The 17,330-nt window shown below is 40.5% G+C and overlaps 1 protein-coding gene and 2 non-coding genes across 4 annotated transcripts in view; 2 read left to right on the top strand and 1 right to left on the bottom strand.

Moving 5' to 3' along the window:
• The first annotated feature begins 1,359 nt into the window (after positions 1–1,359).
• Positions 1,360–1,433, top strand: TRNAN-GUU. Its single transcript has one exon. It is a non-coding gene; the product is annotated as a tRNA-Asn (tRNA).
• A 235-nt stretch (positions 1,434–1,668) lies between these two features.
• TRNAV-AAC lies at positions 1,669–1,741 on the top strand. The gene has a single exon. It is a non-coding gene; the product is annotated as a tRNA-Val (tRNA).
• A 5,044-nt stretch (positions 1,742–6,785) lies between these two features.
• The window catches only part of USPL1 (ubiquitin specific peptidase like 1), an 18,128-nt gene continuing 7,583 nt past the window's right edge, over positions 6,786–17,330 (bottom strand). For both annotated transcript variants that reach the window (XM_010572710.1, XM_010572711.1), the window contains 6 exons: positions 15,754–16,411; positions 12,780–12,866; positions 12,231–12,360; positions 10,848–10,973; positions 10,015–10,175; positions 6,786–8,850 (listed from right to left, as the gene is read on the bottom strand). In XM_010572710.1, the coding sequence (XP_010571012.1) occupies positions 6,944–8,850; positions 10,015–10,175; positions 10,848–10,973; positions 12,231–12,360; positions 12,780–12,866; positions 15,754–16,411 (3,069 nt within the window). In that variant the 3' untranslated portion in view covers positions 6,786–6,943. The remainder of the gene's footprint in view (positions 8,851–10,014; positions 10,176–10,847; positions 10,974–12,230; positions 12,361–12,779; positions 12,867–15,753; positions 16,412–17,330) is intronic.

The following is a 17,330-nucleotide window of genomic DNA, read 5'->3' as shown; positions in this document are numbered from 1 at the left end:
TCATGCCACTCATCACCACCCTCTAGTCCTGTGCATTCAGCTAGTTTTCAGTGCACCTGTCTGCTCATCCAGCACCTACACGAACAACTTCTCTGTGAGGATCTTAAGGGAGACAGTGTCAAAAACCTTACTGAAGTCCAGGTAGACAATATCCACCGCTCTCCGCTCATCTACCAGGCCAGTCACTTCATCATGGAAGTCTACTGAGTTGGTCAAGCAGGCCTTCCCCTTGGCGAAGCCATGCTGACTACTCCCGCTGATTTCTTTGTCCTTGATGTGTCTGGAGACAGTTTCCAGCATTGGCTGCTCCGCCACCTTCCCAGGGATTGAGGTGAGGTTGACTGGCCTTTAGTTCCCTAGGTCATCCTTCTTGCCCTTCTCGAAGGTGGGGGTGACGTGTCCTCTCCTCCAGTCTTTGGGCACTTCTCCCAGTTGCGATGATCGATCAAAGACGATCCAGAGCGGCCTTGCAGTGACATCTGCCAGCTCCCTCAGTACTTGTGGGTACATCCCATCAGGCCCCAAGGATTTAGGTATGTGCAGGTTGCTTAAGTATTCCCTGACCAGATCCTCATCCACCAAGGGTACCTCTTCCTTGCTCCAGCTTTTCCCCTCAGTCTCTGGGACCTGGAATTCCTGAAGGCAAATTATACTACTTTAGCATTATTTGGTTTTCATGATTCACGTCAGCTGTCGTTATCACCGTATTACCTTTTAGGTGGCTGCAAATTGATTGTTTAATAATTCGTTTTATAGATTTATTTTTTTTTTTAGAGCTGAAGCGAGGCTGCTTGGGCAGCAGTTTCCCTTCCGCTCTCCTTGAGATGTTTCTTTTGCCTTGACTCATTTCTGTCAGTGTTTCCACTTTCCGTTAACTCTTGCAAATAATTATCGCAGGTCTTTAAATGGGGTGGGATGACTTTTGTCTTGTGTTCCTCAAGTCTCTGGTCACAACCAGTCCTTTTCGTATTGACATTACAGGAAGAAAAGACATTGGATACTTTGGCCATGTGCTAAGCAGCAGGCCGATGCTCATTTTTGTCTTCCTCGCCCTTGGTGTACACTCACAGAGATTTTTCGCTTGCTGGCTGGTCCGTCTCCAAAAGAAGCTGTTGTCCCGTCAATAGACATAACTTTAAACCCTATTTTTTTTTTTTTCCTGCTTGTCTACCGCTTCCCTCTCCCTTGCTCCTATGGGAAAGGCCACAGAAATAACGGGGGGGGGGGAAGGGAAGGAATATTTTTCAGCTTAAAAAAGCAAATCGAGAAGCAGCAGGAGCGAGCACGACGCCAAACTCGGCCGGGACGCGCTCTCCGCCGCGGGCATCAGGAGCGGCTCGGCGGGCTGGCTCCCAGCGCGTCTCTGTGGCGCAATCGGTTAGCGCGTTCGGCTGTTAACCGAAAGGTTGGTGGTTCGAGCCCACCCAGGGACGGGGCGCGATCGTTTTGAGCTGAGCGGGGGTTTTTGCCTCCTCTTAGAGGGGGAGCGGTTTGGCGGTGGCCGGACCCGGCCTCCGCTGCTTTTTGTACCGCTGGGAGCTGCCCGGGACCCCGCTTTCAGCCCCAGCCCTCCGCCGAGAGGAACTTGCCCTGCGGCTGGCGCTCCGCGCCGCCATGTTCCCTCTACCCGCTCAAGGGGGACCGCAGGACATTGGTGTTCTAACGGGAGTTTCCGTAGTGTAGTGGTTATCACGTTCGCCTAACACGCGAAAGGTCCCCGGTTCGAAACCGGGCGGAAACACCACTTTTTTTTTTTTTTTCCTTCCCCTCCTCCTTCCCGTCGCGGACGTCAATTTTCCCGATTCTTCCTTTAAAAGTCGCCTGCGCTCACGAGGCGGTACCGGACCGCTCGGAGAGGCACACGGGAGCGGGAGAAGGCGGCCTGCCCGCCCCAAAGGGCCTGGGCCCCGCACCCCAGCGGGGCCGGGTGTTTTGGGCTGAGATTTGGTTCATTCCCCCGCACAAGCTTCCCCTCTGCAAACGGATTTTTTTTATTTTCTTTTTTTCCTTGTCTGCTTGGAAGGATGATCTAAAGGAGGAGAAAAGTGAGCCTCAGCTGAAATGGTCTGAACGTCATCAGAAAACTTTGGACAAAAACTGCAAAAATAGGATACGATTCCACCACCAAATGATAGCATTTTCACTGCTTGCCCCTGAACGGCCGTAGTTGTAGAAGATGTTTGGTTAGTTAGACCAGGAACCGCTAAAGTCTTGCCTGGAAATAATGCCAGTTAATGGTAACATTTATTGTGCTGCAGTGCAAAGCATTTAAAAATCTCATCTTCCCATGGCAAAGCAAGACTTGAAGGCAGAGGGAAGGAAAAAAAAAGAGATGGATACGCACTGAAATAGTTTAAAATGCTATCTTAGAAAATCCAAGTGCACAACTTCTTTCGCACAGCTTTCCCCATTACTTCAATTCTCTTGCTCTGCTACACCAGTAGAAAGAGCAAGCCAGTGAAAATACGGATACAGAAAAATAAAACAACCTACACCAGAGGTAGAGTTACAGTACGGAAGAACTGTAAAACACTGTTTAAAGGCTCAAATACGTATTTCATAGTTAAAAGTCATGGGCCATCCTCTCTCTAAGCCAAAGATGCTGGACACACAGTCCACTAACAGGGATATAAAATAATTTGGGGCTCTCCCACTCTTCAGCTCTCCGTCTCTGGCATTGGCATTGCAAGGTTCTGCAATGGGACCAGTCACCAGGACCAAAGTTCATTTTTCTGAAGAGGAAAGGGGAGATGCCCTCTCACCAGGCACTTCTGTGGCAGGTTTCCCAACCCTTACATCTCATGGGTTGGTTATTTTAAGATCCTGCCTACTTGCCCTATTTCTAAACTGGAAGTTTGGGGACAAGTTTACAGCTAGCCCAAACCCTGCCTTGGCCATTATAGAAGCCCCTTTAGATAGTCATTTACATTAAAAAGTAATATAGACCCATGTCCAGGGAGAAACATCCCCTGAGGGTTTCTTCAGTCTCTCTCCAGAAAACATAAGCTAGGGGCACCTGTGCCCCAACAGGTTTCTCTTCCAGTCCCTCCATTAAAAAAGGCCAGGCCTACTTCTTCACACTCCTTTCCCAGCATTTGCTCTCCTTCGTGAGCCCCGTGACTCCACCGTGTTCTCCACTGCGGTGCAGTTTCAGCATCTCTCTCATGAACAACTACACTGTGTTTCTGCGTAGCGGTGCAAAACTAAGCATGCTGCAAACTCCATCAGCCTTATAATCCTGTTAACCTTATTCTCTCTCTTGCTCTGTCTGTGCGCTGTCTTAGATCTATACTTAGACTGTAAGCTCTTCCACTCCGAGACTGAATCCTGGTGGACTTTAAAGCACAGCACACGCTTAGAGCTGCATAATCTGCTCGGAAGGTAACACGCTTTGCTCTGAGCACCAAGGGGCTGACATGGAGAACAGCAGCTGTTTCCTTTGCAAAAGGAACACAGACACGACACAATCGCTCTCATTGACACATTGTCAGGAAGGGAATAATTATTTAAAGCAAAACCCAATGCTGGAAGAAGAATAAATGGCAATAGCCAGCCATGAAAAACATCAAGATCAAAATCAGATTTGTAATCGGCACCACAAAGAATTTCTAGAACAGGGCTCTAGCAGGCATACAGCTAAAAATCCAGCCAGCCAGCTCCTTTGCAGATGGGCTGGTTTATTATAGGCAGGATCTGAGAAGGCAGCCCTTTTTTTGACCTGTACTCTTTGATAAAAAGTGTTTGAATATATCATGAGGCAGGAAGATCTGATTCAGAGTGCTACCTCCACCATAGAGTTGATTCCGAACGAAAAGCTGTAAATCTCTAAGTAAGTAAGTGCCACAGTTGTGCCTTTCCCAAATCAGAAGACAGCCTGACAAGCTTATGTGATGCATGAGGTGAAGAAACATGTAAAATATAATCCTCTCAAGTGGTCAAAGCCATTAGACATTTGGAAATTTACCCTGTAACATCGATAAAACCTCCAAAATAATAGTGACTAATTTCTGCTTACTAATTGTATTTGCTATATGCCCACCTAGTGTATTTCTAATTGACAGAAAACAAATACAATACTTTATATTCTCTTTACAGCAAATAAAAAGCTGCATTTTAAAACTAGTCTCAAAACAAAAAGTCCAGTAACCACGAAATTCCAAACAGTTTCTTTGGTCATGGGGTTTTCATTCAATCTCAGCTGAATTCTCACTTGCACAGGATCAGAGACACCAAAACATTTATGGAAACAGACAAATCTGCACAGTGTCATCTTTAGTTAACTGTTTCAGAAAAAAGGCAGCAAAGAACTTGCAGCACTAACATATTTCATTTCATACTAACTTTAATCTCAAACGCTATTTATTTGCTCTTGGAGCTTCTATACATATGTGTACCCACACTGTATCCCACGCAGCTGCAGACGGAGGACTCCTAACATCTGTTTGCGGAGGTGCTGCCAGTGGTGACCAGAGTTTCTGGCTTCTGTCTAAGCATATATGCACAGCAGATGTCCCCCCATACCTTTCTCTGCTATTAACCTCATGTATTGGGTTTGCGTGGCAAGGTTTTGGTAGCAGGGGGCTACAGGGGTGGCTTCCGTGAGAAGCTGCTAGGAGCTTCCCCCATGTCTGACAGAGCCAATGCCAGCCGGCTCCAAGACGGACCTGCCGCTGGCCAAGGCCGAGCCCATCAGTGACCCTGGTAGCGCCTCTGGGCTAATGGATTTAAGAAGGGGGGGGGGGAAATGTGCAATTGCAGCCAGCAAGAGGAGAATATGTGAGAAACAACTCTGCAGACACCAAGGTCAGTGAAGGAGGGGGAGGATGTAACTGGTGAGTGATCTCTCCCTGCCCTTATCTCAACCCATGAGCTCTCGTTATATTTTCTCTCCCCTGTCCAGCTGAGGAGGGGAGTGATAGAGCGGCTTTGGTGGGCACCTGGCGTCCAGCCAGGGTCAACCCAGCACACCTCATTATAACGCTTACCACCAGGACTTTCTCATCTTCCAGTGCGGTCTCTTCCTTACGTTGCCCTACGCATTCTGCATCACACTAAGCCCAGGCTGGCTGCTTCATTCACCCCTGGGTCTCTGTCATGTCCTGAGCCAGTGGTGAAAGGAGCTCCCACTTCACAGGGGCAGGTAGCTGCAATCCAGTCCGTCACAGATGGTATCCACACTTGAAGGCAGCTTTCCACTGCTGGGAGAAACCTCTGCAACAAGTAGTTGGGGTTGGGAGACACACTGCTTTTTAGTGGTTTGCATATATAGAAACCACTGATTGGAAAACTCCGCAGGAAAATCCTATCACTTATCCTATCAAGTCTTGCAGAGGCACCTATTTTATTCACTGATAAATCAAACTCCAATTTTGGTCAGCATTTTTTTTTTTTTTTAATAAGTGAATTCACAAACAGGCAAACATTTCACCAGCAGTACCCTGGCACCTTCCATTCAGAATCCATTGATTTGTTTTCTATTGTAACATTACCAATTACAACATTTAAAACAAAGAAGGGGCTCAAGTTCTTCACAAAGACTTATATTTCAAGAATGAAACCATTCATTGTCTGAAGTGCCAGTTTGATAAACATGTATGTAATTGCAAAAGAAATAGCTTGGCAAGGTGAGTTCAGTGCCACTGACACTGTGTTTTTCAAACACTTTTTGAACCTGGTCCGAGCAATCCAAGACCATTTAAAACTGTAGCCGTGCCTTCTAGTAACAATTATGTTCAACTGCACCTATTGGAAGAGTAAGACTGAGGACTTAATGTTTTGAACTTGGGATCTAAAACATTGAAAAAATGCATAATACCTTTAAAAAAACAGCTGAAACAAAGACCTGCTGATGTACAGCTAATCTTATTTAGCATACAATACCCTCAGCAATGTGTCTATGAATTTAAAAGAGACTCCCAGCTAGCAGAACAAAAGCTATACAAATCCAGTAACACCAAGATGTGAATCCCTCTGCTTACTCACCACTGTCTTGCCACATTTTCCATTACTTTCTTCCTATTGACCTTGCCTCTCCTTGGCACTGTCACATATGGACAGGGATGCACTGCTCTAGCCATGAAAAACTCCTAGTGACAACAGTAATGGGTGCTAACGTACAGTTAACTTTAATTCTTAGAAACATTTCTTTTATTAGTGAATTTGCAGCTATGAATAACTAAAAGTTACATCTGATATTCTTTCTTAGTGCTGCAAACTCTGGCCCAAATCTTACTAATTTTACTTAAAAAATTACCTGGCTCAGAAGAATATTCTGCCAAATTATATTTTCAGTTACCCAGGACAAAAACTCAGTACATGCTGTAACATTAAATAGGAAAATTTCTACCACGTGTCCACCCTTCCTTGGATCCGAGGGGTGTATACATCAGGGTGAGCTTGTAGAACAGTAATTCTGAGAAGAGTAGAGTTCCTAACAGAATACCCACCTCAAGTTTAGTGTTGCAAATGATCTTTTTATCAAAGGATACAAACATCCCTGATTACAGAAGGTACTTCTTTTTTTTTTTAAATGTCAGACAAAATAACTTCAGGAGTTGGGTGATCTTGTAAAATAAACCACTACTACCTAAATATTTCTTACACCATTACATCATCAAGACTACTGAATTTTATTATTTCTCAAACTCAGTAGAGTATGGATAAGTTTTCCTTATTAAAAGCAGCAAAAATCAAGACTCATAGGAGCTTTTAATTAAAAATCATCATGATATCTCACAGCTAAAATAACTGTTTCTCAGAAAAATAAAATGCATTAAAACCTTGTCTGCTACAATAAGATTTAAGAAAAAAAAAATACCTCAAATGTAAATTGTTCAAGTACAGCCAGTGTGCAATTAAACTAGTTAGAAAATATAATTTAATAGTGCTTTGTTTCAAAATATACATAATATTGAAAAGTACTTAAAACCAAGAAAGTGAATATTTACCAAGTTTCAAACAGAGTTTCATCAAAATGAGGTAAATCTATGTCACCTGCCATTGAGCTTGGTGCTGAAATGGAGAACAGGTCTTCAAGGATATCCTCCCTAGTAGGACTTTCAAAAGCAAGTTTTTTCACACTAGGTTTGCTTATTGTATGAAGTTCCAAATTACTGTCCTTTACAGGACTGTAATAATTGTGGTCCTCACTTGTCATTGCTGCTTGTGGTACACTGGTCTTCTCATCGGACGCTGTCGTTGCAACACTGCTATCCACCATTTCCATATACATACATTCATCTTCACTTTTTGGAGCCTCTAAGGAAGCAACAGTTGAAGTAGGGGACAGTAATTCTGCCAGAATTTCATCATTGTTATTATGGCTAGTGCACCCTGATACAGAGTTCGCATTAAATTCAGATTCATTATCTGCAACATCAATCTGATACTGCAGTTCCCTTAAAAAGCTCTGCAATAATTCACTGTCATTGTGAGATTCAGTCTGTGATGGGGTGCTTACATCTCTACTCACAGGTTTTTCATGTTTCATCTGTTCCACTGCCAGCCTATCCAGTGAAGCCAACTTCTTCTTTTTAGCATTAAGTTTTTTTAACAGTTTTAGGCGAAGTTTTTTTGTTTTGTCACTATCTGACTCTTCTGCCTTCCCAGAATTATAGCGAGGTGAATGGAACTGAGACACTTTACCTGAGGTACCCAACGTACTTCCTGACTTATTCCAAGTTGGACCTTCAATAGTGGTATGACTTGCTGTTGGAAGACGAGTGCTTTGAGAAAATCCTTTGAAATTTGATAAAGGATGAGTATTATTACTCTGAGGAACCACTGACTTCGGGGTCTCAGTTGTTTTGTTTGTACTTCTGCTTTGAAATCCACCAAAGTTACTTGCTCCCTTAACTGGCAACCGCACTTCACTTATTTTTTGCATTGAGGGAGTTTTGCAACTTCTCTCATTCTTGAGAGCTGAGGCACTTGAAGGCATGAAAGAAGTATTCTTGCTTAATAATTTCTTTACCCAGCTTCCTACAAATCCTCTTTTTTGGTCTTTGTGTGAAGGCTGAAAGGAATTATTGGAAGAAGAAGAATTGGCATCCTGAGAATTAACTACAATTTTGCTTGCATCTTTCAAGTCAGGTGATTTTTGTATAATATTCTCTACTGGTGACAACTTCGTGTTTAGCTGTAGTTCTGAATTTATTCCATGTTCTCTGTTAGGTAAATTAGTTCTGTCATTTATTCTTTGAGCAAGTGATGAGTCAGATGGGTCGGCGTTGGGGGTTTTGGGCACAGGAGAAGTAATATTTGCTGAGTTCAACTCTTCTAGAGGTAAGCAAATGCTGGAATTTTCATATAACATGCATTTATTCTTCATAGCTAGACTAGTTGCAGCAAACTCTCCTGTATATGGAGTGTTAGGTGAAAAAGCTGATTCCTGCTGTTGAGGTGTGCCCACTTCAACAACAAGGTTATTTCCCACCATCTGTCCATTCAGCAGCGATTTACCTTCTGAGTCAACTTGAATTTCTTCAAGCATCAGTGTTACAAGATCATCATGTGCCAGATCTTCCAAACCATGATGTACAATACTTTCATCCTCAGCTACCCGCTGCTGTTTCTTATCTGGAGTTCTCACAGAATCCTCTTTGCAATGTTCTTCAGGTATTTTGTCTACAGTGTTATCAAAACCACAGTGCAACGCTGTGGAATTTGAGTGTACATTATTAAGAGGAAAATCTTCTATGTTTTTACTCTGGAACTGTGAATTCAGTTCTTCTGGCACATGGGATGTTTTCTTTTCCCAGATAACAATATGAATCTCTGAAGGAGGAACTTCAAATCTTTTATGTCTCTTGCAATATGGCCCCTTTAAATCATCACACTCAAGCCAAGTTCCTGAAAAATAAATAGCAACCAGTGGACTCAGAGACTTCTAAAATGGAAGTCACTATTGTCAGACGCTTGTCAAATATTTTTATCAACCCATTCCCCTGACAAGCAGAAAAGAAAGGTTTTTTTTCTCCATTCTTTACTACATCAGAGAAAACTGGGAGATCTCCACGGTAAAATGATCAAACACAAGCAAAATTTGCAGCAATATTATTACAGGTCAGAGTAGGTCAACAAAAAAACAAAGCTAAGTTTTTTTTTGTCTGAGCTAATGATGCTGACATCTTATCTGAAAATACAATCACAGGTCTGAGGGAAGAACTATATCTCAAATTAAGTTTCTCTGTAGACCTTTACATTGCCTGGGTGGAAGGCACAGGGGTTTAAGAGAAACTGCTCTTTTTAATAATCTGCCTCATCATCTGCAAATTCTTCATAGATCATGAGCAAAGATTTCACAGCTTTAAGAATTTCAAAATAGGTGTCTATGATGTGTAGGATGTTCCTAACTAGGCACTTCCCAGCTGCTTCCTCTTCCTATTTCTTCTTAAACTCTGGCAGTATGATTTAGACCATTTTCATTTTGTCACAATACTCGGTAAGATTGCACTCCATTCTCTCTACAGAAGTGTGAGAATCAATATATCAACTTTTCACCTTCTCTGATTATGGAGTTCCCATCAATGGTACAACCATCATACCATTAGTAATGCTTCTAGCATGGATCTGTGCCTCCCGCCCCTCAGGTGCAGTAAAGTTCACAAATGAAAAGAAACTTCATTAATGCTGGTAGTTCCACAGGTTCCCTCGCTTCCCGCAAAGAGCGGATTAATAACTGGCTTCAAAATAACTGATACCATTTGTCCCACAGCGATGCTCAGACTGTATTTTTTAACATCTACAAAGTTATGAAGGGAAACAGCTCTACCCAGATAACTTTTTGCCAGTGAGTAGAGCGTAGGACAGAACACTGCTGAATAAATCAGTTAAACCTTCACTCTGAGTAACAAACTTCCCACAATTATTCATAAAATTTTAATATGAAGTTTAGAAGGCAGACAAAATAAATCCTTGTTATTACATGTGGACTGCTGAGACTACTGCAGTAACCCATAAAACAGTATTTGATGTAGACTCATGAAGTATTATAATAGAATTTATGGTTCTTACCATCAGGATTCAAAGACCAGGTTATGAAGTGCTTCTTATCTGTTTGATACTGAACAATAGAGGTTATTTGGTAGGTGTCTTCTTCAAACTGAAATGAATAGTTCTTCAGGTTGTTATGTGGCAAGCCTTCTACGAAATGTAACATTAATATTGAGGGTACTCTATAATAAAGAAACAATGAAGAACCAGTTTATTACAGCAAAACAGTGGCAAAAGTTCCTAATGAAAAAGTAAGGCATCTCAAAGAGTATGTAGTTCTGCCCTTATTGTTCTACTTCCACACAGGACTCTTCAGATTGCACAGTAGTCAAGGCATAAGAATACCCCAGCTGGGTAGTCCATTTTGTTATAGATTAGGGGAAAAAACACCACCACATAAGGGATTTTGGGGAGTGGGAAAAAGGTGAAAAAAACCCAGGAGACAACTGTGCCATAACCACAGTAGGAAAGGACATTGTTCCCAAGTCAAATTAGTAAACAGATGATCAAACAACAGTTTTATCCACCAACAGCAGGGGTTATGAAAAGGCTGACACTGGATATCAGCTGTATATAGTCACTACTTGGTAGTAAGTATTTATGACCTGGCCCAAACACAGGTGCTGGTCAGCATGTTAAACACTGCTCTATGTTTCATGTTTATTAAATGCTGAAACGGCAAAGAGTGTTTAAGAATGATCTAGAAATCTTAAAAAGTGACTATTTATCAGAGTTTAAAGTTTAGAATCTCTGTAAACCCAAGATAATAGTTTGGTTTTGAAAGTGATATGCTCAATACATGAACTCTCAGAATTTTATGTATTTTATTTTCAAGTTCACATATTCAAACTTACTTTTCCAAAATCATCTGTCTTCTTTGAGATCTATCACTACAGTTATTACATGGTCCAACATGAACAGCATTAAGTGGATGCCAGTCAGGGATTATATTTGTGAATGTTGTTAGTGTTTTCCTAAATCTGGACATACACACACACCAAAAAAAAAGGAGAAAGTTGAGTTGCTGATCAGAAAACAATAATTATACACACTTTACCAGGAGAAAAAAAGTTATAAAAATGTTATGACAAAGCCAAATTCTATTCATATTCATGCCAGTTGTGTGAATTCCACTGTGACTGCATCACATCCAAGTCAGCACTGAATTCAGTTCTGCCAAACAGTATCAGTCACCGTTTGTTTTCAGCAGCTCTGTGGCCTTCAGTTTCACATTATTTGCTCTCCCTTAGCATGTTATCTCTGTTTCCTTTCCAACATAAGACAGAGCTTGTACCAGGATCTGCATATTTTACTAGCTAATACAGAATCTCAAGGAGAGAAGGAAGTGGTAACAAATTACCTCAGAATCCACGTTATACAAGGTCTTGTTTTCAAAAAACAGTACATTCAGAGCAGAGATTACACAGAGGTTATATTGTATGAAAGTACAATGTACGGGATATTAAAGTGAAATAACGTAGTTTATTCATTCATTAGCCACAGAAAGGGCTTCCTTTATATTCAACCTAACCTAGATTTTTCAGCTTCTTAAAAAGACACAGTATGTAACAAAGGCTCTTGAACACATCCTATTAACCAGGACTACATATTAGCTAGCAGTGCAACAGATAGCATTAATCTCATCTCACTCGGGGATCTAGAATTTTATTGTATAAATCTAAGATAGTGGAGAGAAACAGGTATTTTTCAAGTAAAGTGAGCTGTCTTCTGAAGGTGTCTCTCTTTTTCTTCCGACTCTAAAAAGAGCCTAAATTACTAGCTTGTACCTGCAACTACACAGAACTAAATAAATTCTCAAGAAATTACTTCCCTGTAATACTATTTTAAAATAGATAAATTATGTGAGAGAATCTCTGATTCTTTGTAATCCAAATGAATATTAGATATTCTCCAATAGCAAAAGTGTACTAGGCATATATTCTTTAGAACCACAACAATTTGTATACTCGCAGCAAAATACCAGAGTGAGCATGGCCAGGGACTCACACAGTTACCTACTATTTCTTTCTTAATTAAGTGATAACATGGTTTCCTAAGACATGACATAGCAGTAAACTATTTGCAAACGTAGCCTAAAAAAGTGGATCATGTAAAACTTCACCAACAAGCTTAAGCTGTACAAAACCTGGAGATCTGTAGAAAATAAACTATTACACGCAGATTTAAAAAGGTAAGGTAGAACAGTTATATAGAAGCTACTTAAATAAAAATCTCACCGGTCCTGGTATTTGTAGCCACAACATACACATTCAAACTTCCATGAAAATGAATGCAAGAATAGTTTCTCAGCTTGTTGATCCAGTTGTAAGAGTAGAGGGAGTGCAAACACTGGACTCTCCTTCTGACCTTCAAATATGGGGCAGAAAAAACAGTCACTGAATATTTGAAATCAGCTTTCAGTACTTCAAAAAGGAAGAAAATAAGCTTATTGCTATGATTTTAATACCAGTTATCCCTTCAAGGCTGTATTTCTAATCCTCACAGCAAAGGGACTGATCCATGTTATTAGGTTGTTATCAATGACAATTTCATGGCTGAAGCATAGTTACAAAGATGAGAATATGCTCTCTAAAATGTCAAAACCAGTCAAGGGACAAACCAGCTGATCATACTGTAAAGTATGTGTATGTCACCAATAAAACCAAATGTATCTGCAAACTGTCTTGTATGCATATGTACATACATATTTTTATGTACTGACATACAAGGCTTTACATGTAGAGTTTCCTGAAAGCAAGTACTGAGATGCTGCACTAATTACTTACCTAGTTCACACTTAAGCTGAGGCTGAAGCTGTGTAAACATTCTGTTTCTGATTTCATTGAGATGAGATTCTGCTGTTGGAAGAACATCTAAAGAAAAAAGTACATATGTCTTCATATATTTATGTGTAACACCCCCACCCTTTCACACACATATGTACCCCTAACACACACTCATTCTCTGCAATCTGATACCTTCCATATTGACCCATACTTGCCTAAAACTGCTGGTAAAATAGCCAATGCTTGGTATTAATTGATTTGAAAATTAGAGAAGAATTTACACAAGTTATACACATTTTACTGCAGTCTGCTAACCAGAAATTACTTGACCTGACTTAAATTATGGCTAACAGCGTGTACCAACAGCTAGATAGTAACAACATTTAAGGATAGTGTAACCAGACATTACAAACTCTGGAGATTTGGAGATTAAGAGTAGATTTTAAAACCTAAACATTAAGATCAAAAGACAAAAAAATGGCTTACATGCTTTCTAATGATTTATACAATTTATAATAAAATATTTAAATGTGTTGCTCCAGATTAAATGCTAATTTCCTAAGTCAGCCTTTAAAACAGTAAAAATAATTTTTTTAAAATATATTTTATATATCTTAGTATGTCTTTTAAATTTGCAAGTTACATTGTTTCTACACAAACACATTCTTTAAGCACAAGCAAGAACATAACTTCTACTACACAATCATGATGATAACCTCTACAAATTAAAAGGATTTAGAGTAGCTGTTGAAACTATTACTTATAAAATCTATGATATAAAAAAGGTAAACAGAAGTTTCTTGCAGCTTTATTGCTTTTGATTGTTTTTAAAACAACTGTATGTAAAAGATGCTGCAAAATTACACAGAAGGGCAGAATAAATACTACACTTTTTCTCCACAACAGTACTCTTCATCCAATCCCCTCTCCACTGTAGCCCAAATAAACTGATTTGTTTTGCAGCAATTCCTGGAAGTGAAAAGGCTTAAGTTAATCTCAGACGACACTATATTCCAACACCTAACATCTCCATTTAAGGGTTCTTGCACACCAGAGCTCCTTGGCAAACAGAGCACAACAGAGGTGAAAGAAAAACATCTCAGACAGGTTCTGCAATGGTAGAGGGCTTCCAGGTAATAGCTGAAAACCTAAAATCAAGCAGCCTGACTTTCTGGCAAGCAGAGTATATGAACTACTTCAGAATCTTTTTGGATTTCTTTTTTCCCCCTCTGTAAATAGTATGCTTTCTCTGCCACAAGGTGGGTTAAACCATTTTTGATACACTTATTATTTTTCCCAGCAAAGATAGGACATTTTTAAAGTTATCAAATGCTGTTCTGGGACTATAGTCTCTATATTCAAACACACACTTTTCGTGGAATGCCTGTGGAAAAACAAAAAATCATGAAAGGTACTGGCTTACCAGAGATCTGTATTAATTCTCTAACAGATGAGCTCTTAGAAGTTCAGACTTATGACAGCAATGGGTCAGTTCAAGACGACTAATCATAGAATCATAGAATGGTTTGGGTTGGAAGGGACATTAAAGATCATCTAGTTCCAACCCCCCCTGCCATGGGCAGGGACACCTTCCACTAGACCAGGTTGCTCAAAGCCCCATCCAACCTGGCCTTGAACACTGCCAGGGATGGGCCATCCACAACCTCTCTGGGCAACCTGTTTCAGCGCTTCACTACCCTCACAGTGAAGAACTTCTTCCTCATGTATCATCTAAATCTACCCTCTTGCAGCTTAAAGCCATTATCCCTTGTCTTATCGCTACATGCCTTTGTAAAAAGTCCCTCTCCAGCTTTCTTGTAGTCCCCCATTAGGTACTGTAAGGCTGCTGTAAGGTCTTCCTGGAGCCTTCTCTTCTCTAGGCTGAACAACCCCAACTCTCTCAGCCTGTCTTCATCAGACAGGTGCTCCAGCCACCTGATCATCTCTGTGGCCCACCTCTGGACCCACTTCAACAGGTCCATGTCCTTCTTATGTTTGGAGCCCCAGAGCTGGGTGCAGTACTCCAGGTGAGGTGTCATGAAAACGGAGTAGAGGGGGAGAACCACCTCCTTCAACCAGCTGGCCAGGCTTCTTCTGATGCAGCCCAGGATACAGTTGGCTTTCTGGGCTGCAAACACACATTGCCAGCTCATGTTGAGCTTCTCATCAACCAACACTCCCAAGCCCTTCTCCTCAGCAAAACCAGATCTTAGTTTAAGAGTCTTAAACTGAATCCGCAGTACAGAAAATGATCAAAGACCATACTAGTAGATTACAGTGACACATCCTCCTCTGACTCCAGCTGTGCTGCCTAGAAGGTTGCCCCCAGCTGCCCATCACTGCCCCTGTGCTGGGAGGTTAAAGTCCTCAAACCTGTTAAGCTGCACATGTGAGTAGTCACTAACCCTCTCCAGAAAATATGAGCCAGGTTAATGTGTTTGACTAATTTTGACTGAAACAGGTTAGGAAGCACTATCATCCACAGCACAGCTTGCAGACCTCAGGGGAAGCATTCCTTCAATGAGCACAGCTGGAGCCAGAAGAGAACATATGTTCCCAGCTTTACTATTTTTTGTGTGACAAAGCACTGCCCACTTATACAACAGAAATGATTTTGAAGATTAAGATTAGAACAGCATCCTCATATGTTAGCCAACAGAGGGGAAGGAAACAAAGTGAGGCTCAATTACATAAACAATTCACAAATTCTCTATGTGGGATATGACAAAAAAATTCAAGAGATGCTTAGTGTTTGATGCTTTCAAAGTGTGCATGTTTACCCCAAGAAAAACAGTATCAGAGGTTACTGGGATTCTGCCAGACAAAGCACACTACTCTGCAAATTCACGGTAATGAGTTGTAACTCATTCTTTTGTGATCTTGAAATAGAACAGAGGCATATTTGCTAAATTCCATATTTTGTAGCAGATCAGATCAGTCTGAATACGAAGAAACAGCAGCTAAATTTACTCACCTTTTACTTTACTCCTTTTACAGGTATTCAGAAGCACAGTTGCTTGATTATATTTTGTTAAGAGTTTCTGGAGTAAACATCTTCCATCATTATAGTCTTCTGCTAGAGCAAATTTTAATGTTTCTAAGTGTACCAGCGCTGACAAAATACAATCTAACCAACAAAGATTATGCATGTTTCTCCATTGAAGACATAAATCTGTGTTATTAGTGGAACCTTTACCATCTTTGAGCAAAATTTCTGATGTTGTTGAGCAAAGTTCAGAATTTGGCAAGAGTTGTGTTCTGCAACTAGAAGTCTTAGGCGGACTTTCTTGGTAGTTGTTGGCGTTGGTGGTTGTTTCAAAATCCACCTTCTGCAGGCAGGACTCCACATTGTTACTAGGTTTTTGCTCGTCATTTTGTAACACATCATGTAGGCTTGACTTGGGAATACATAAGCTATTCTGATAGCATTTAACAACAGGGTCTGTATTAATAGAATGCTCAACGTCTACCACATTATTAGTTCTTGCTTTTTTTGGATGTGATTGAACAGGAGAAAAGTCACTGATGTTACACAATTTCCTTTTCTTATGAGTAGGTGAAACTTGATGATTTTCTGAATCAGCAGAAGTAATTATGCTGTTTAATGGTTTATAACCAAGTGGGTAGATACACTACAGGAAAGAAAAAAAGTTACAGTGAAATCAATTTCAGGTGAACAAAAGCTAATAAATATCACATACCATACTCTTGAAATGGAATATAGGATTTCTGTAGAGTGATATTTTAATGAAATCAATACATAAATTCAACATATGTATGACAGAAAGGGTGTTTTATCCAACCACTGTCTTATAAGCAATTGTGAAGTAAATGTATCAGTAGTGATAATCAACACTACTTTTCTAGTAAATACTTCCAACCCCTGAAAACTACCTAATTTTGCTAAGGAGAGTCCTCTTCTCTTACTCACCTAAATCCATTCCTTTAGGGCAAAGATTTGGCATTATCATCTTGTGCCTGAGACTACTGGTGCCAAAACTGGCAAGGTAACTTTCAGGCTAGCCTGATGATTTAGACCAGGTGTTTGTAGGGCCTTACATATATAGCTATTCTGCAACCAGAATATAGTCAAATCGCTATTACCAATCTCCAGAACGATACCGTGATTATTTAAAGCAGGGAGGGATGGGAAAAGCAACTCAGAGACCCATATCTAGTCTAGTCTACTAATTTAAGGGCACCAGTCCATATGGGATTGCTATACCCTCCCCCCATACAAAGAGTGGTGGAGAAAGGAAAGGCAGCAAAATCATGACTCAAATATTAAGCAGCAAAGAAATCCAGCTAAGGTTAAACTTAAAAGGGAAAAAAAAAAAAAAAAAAAAAAAAAAAGAAAAGAAAAACATTGTAATTATACAAACCTATTTGCATTACCCAGACTTAAGGAAGGGAAAATGGGAGACTCACATCTGCAGGAGTCATGTATTAGTTACATGAATCATCAAATTTTTGCCTTGTATTCTGATTAGTACAAAAATTTATTTAGTACCACTTGTGCTCCTGTATTGGCTTTATGTGGCAAGGTTTTGG

This window comes from Haliaeetus leucocephalus, unplaced genomic scaffold (assembly GCF_000737465.1).
Source record: "Haliaeetus leucocephalus isolate CR32 unplaced genomic scaffold, Haliaeetus_leucocephalus-4.0 Scaffold351, whole genome shotgun sequence".
NCBI lineage: Eukaryota > Metazoa > Chordata > Aves > Accipitriformes > Accipitridae > Haliaeetus > Haliaeetus leucocephalus.
Note: the sequence above shows the minus strand (reverse complement) of the source record. Positions and strands in the feature narration are given on the sequence as shown.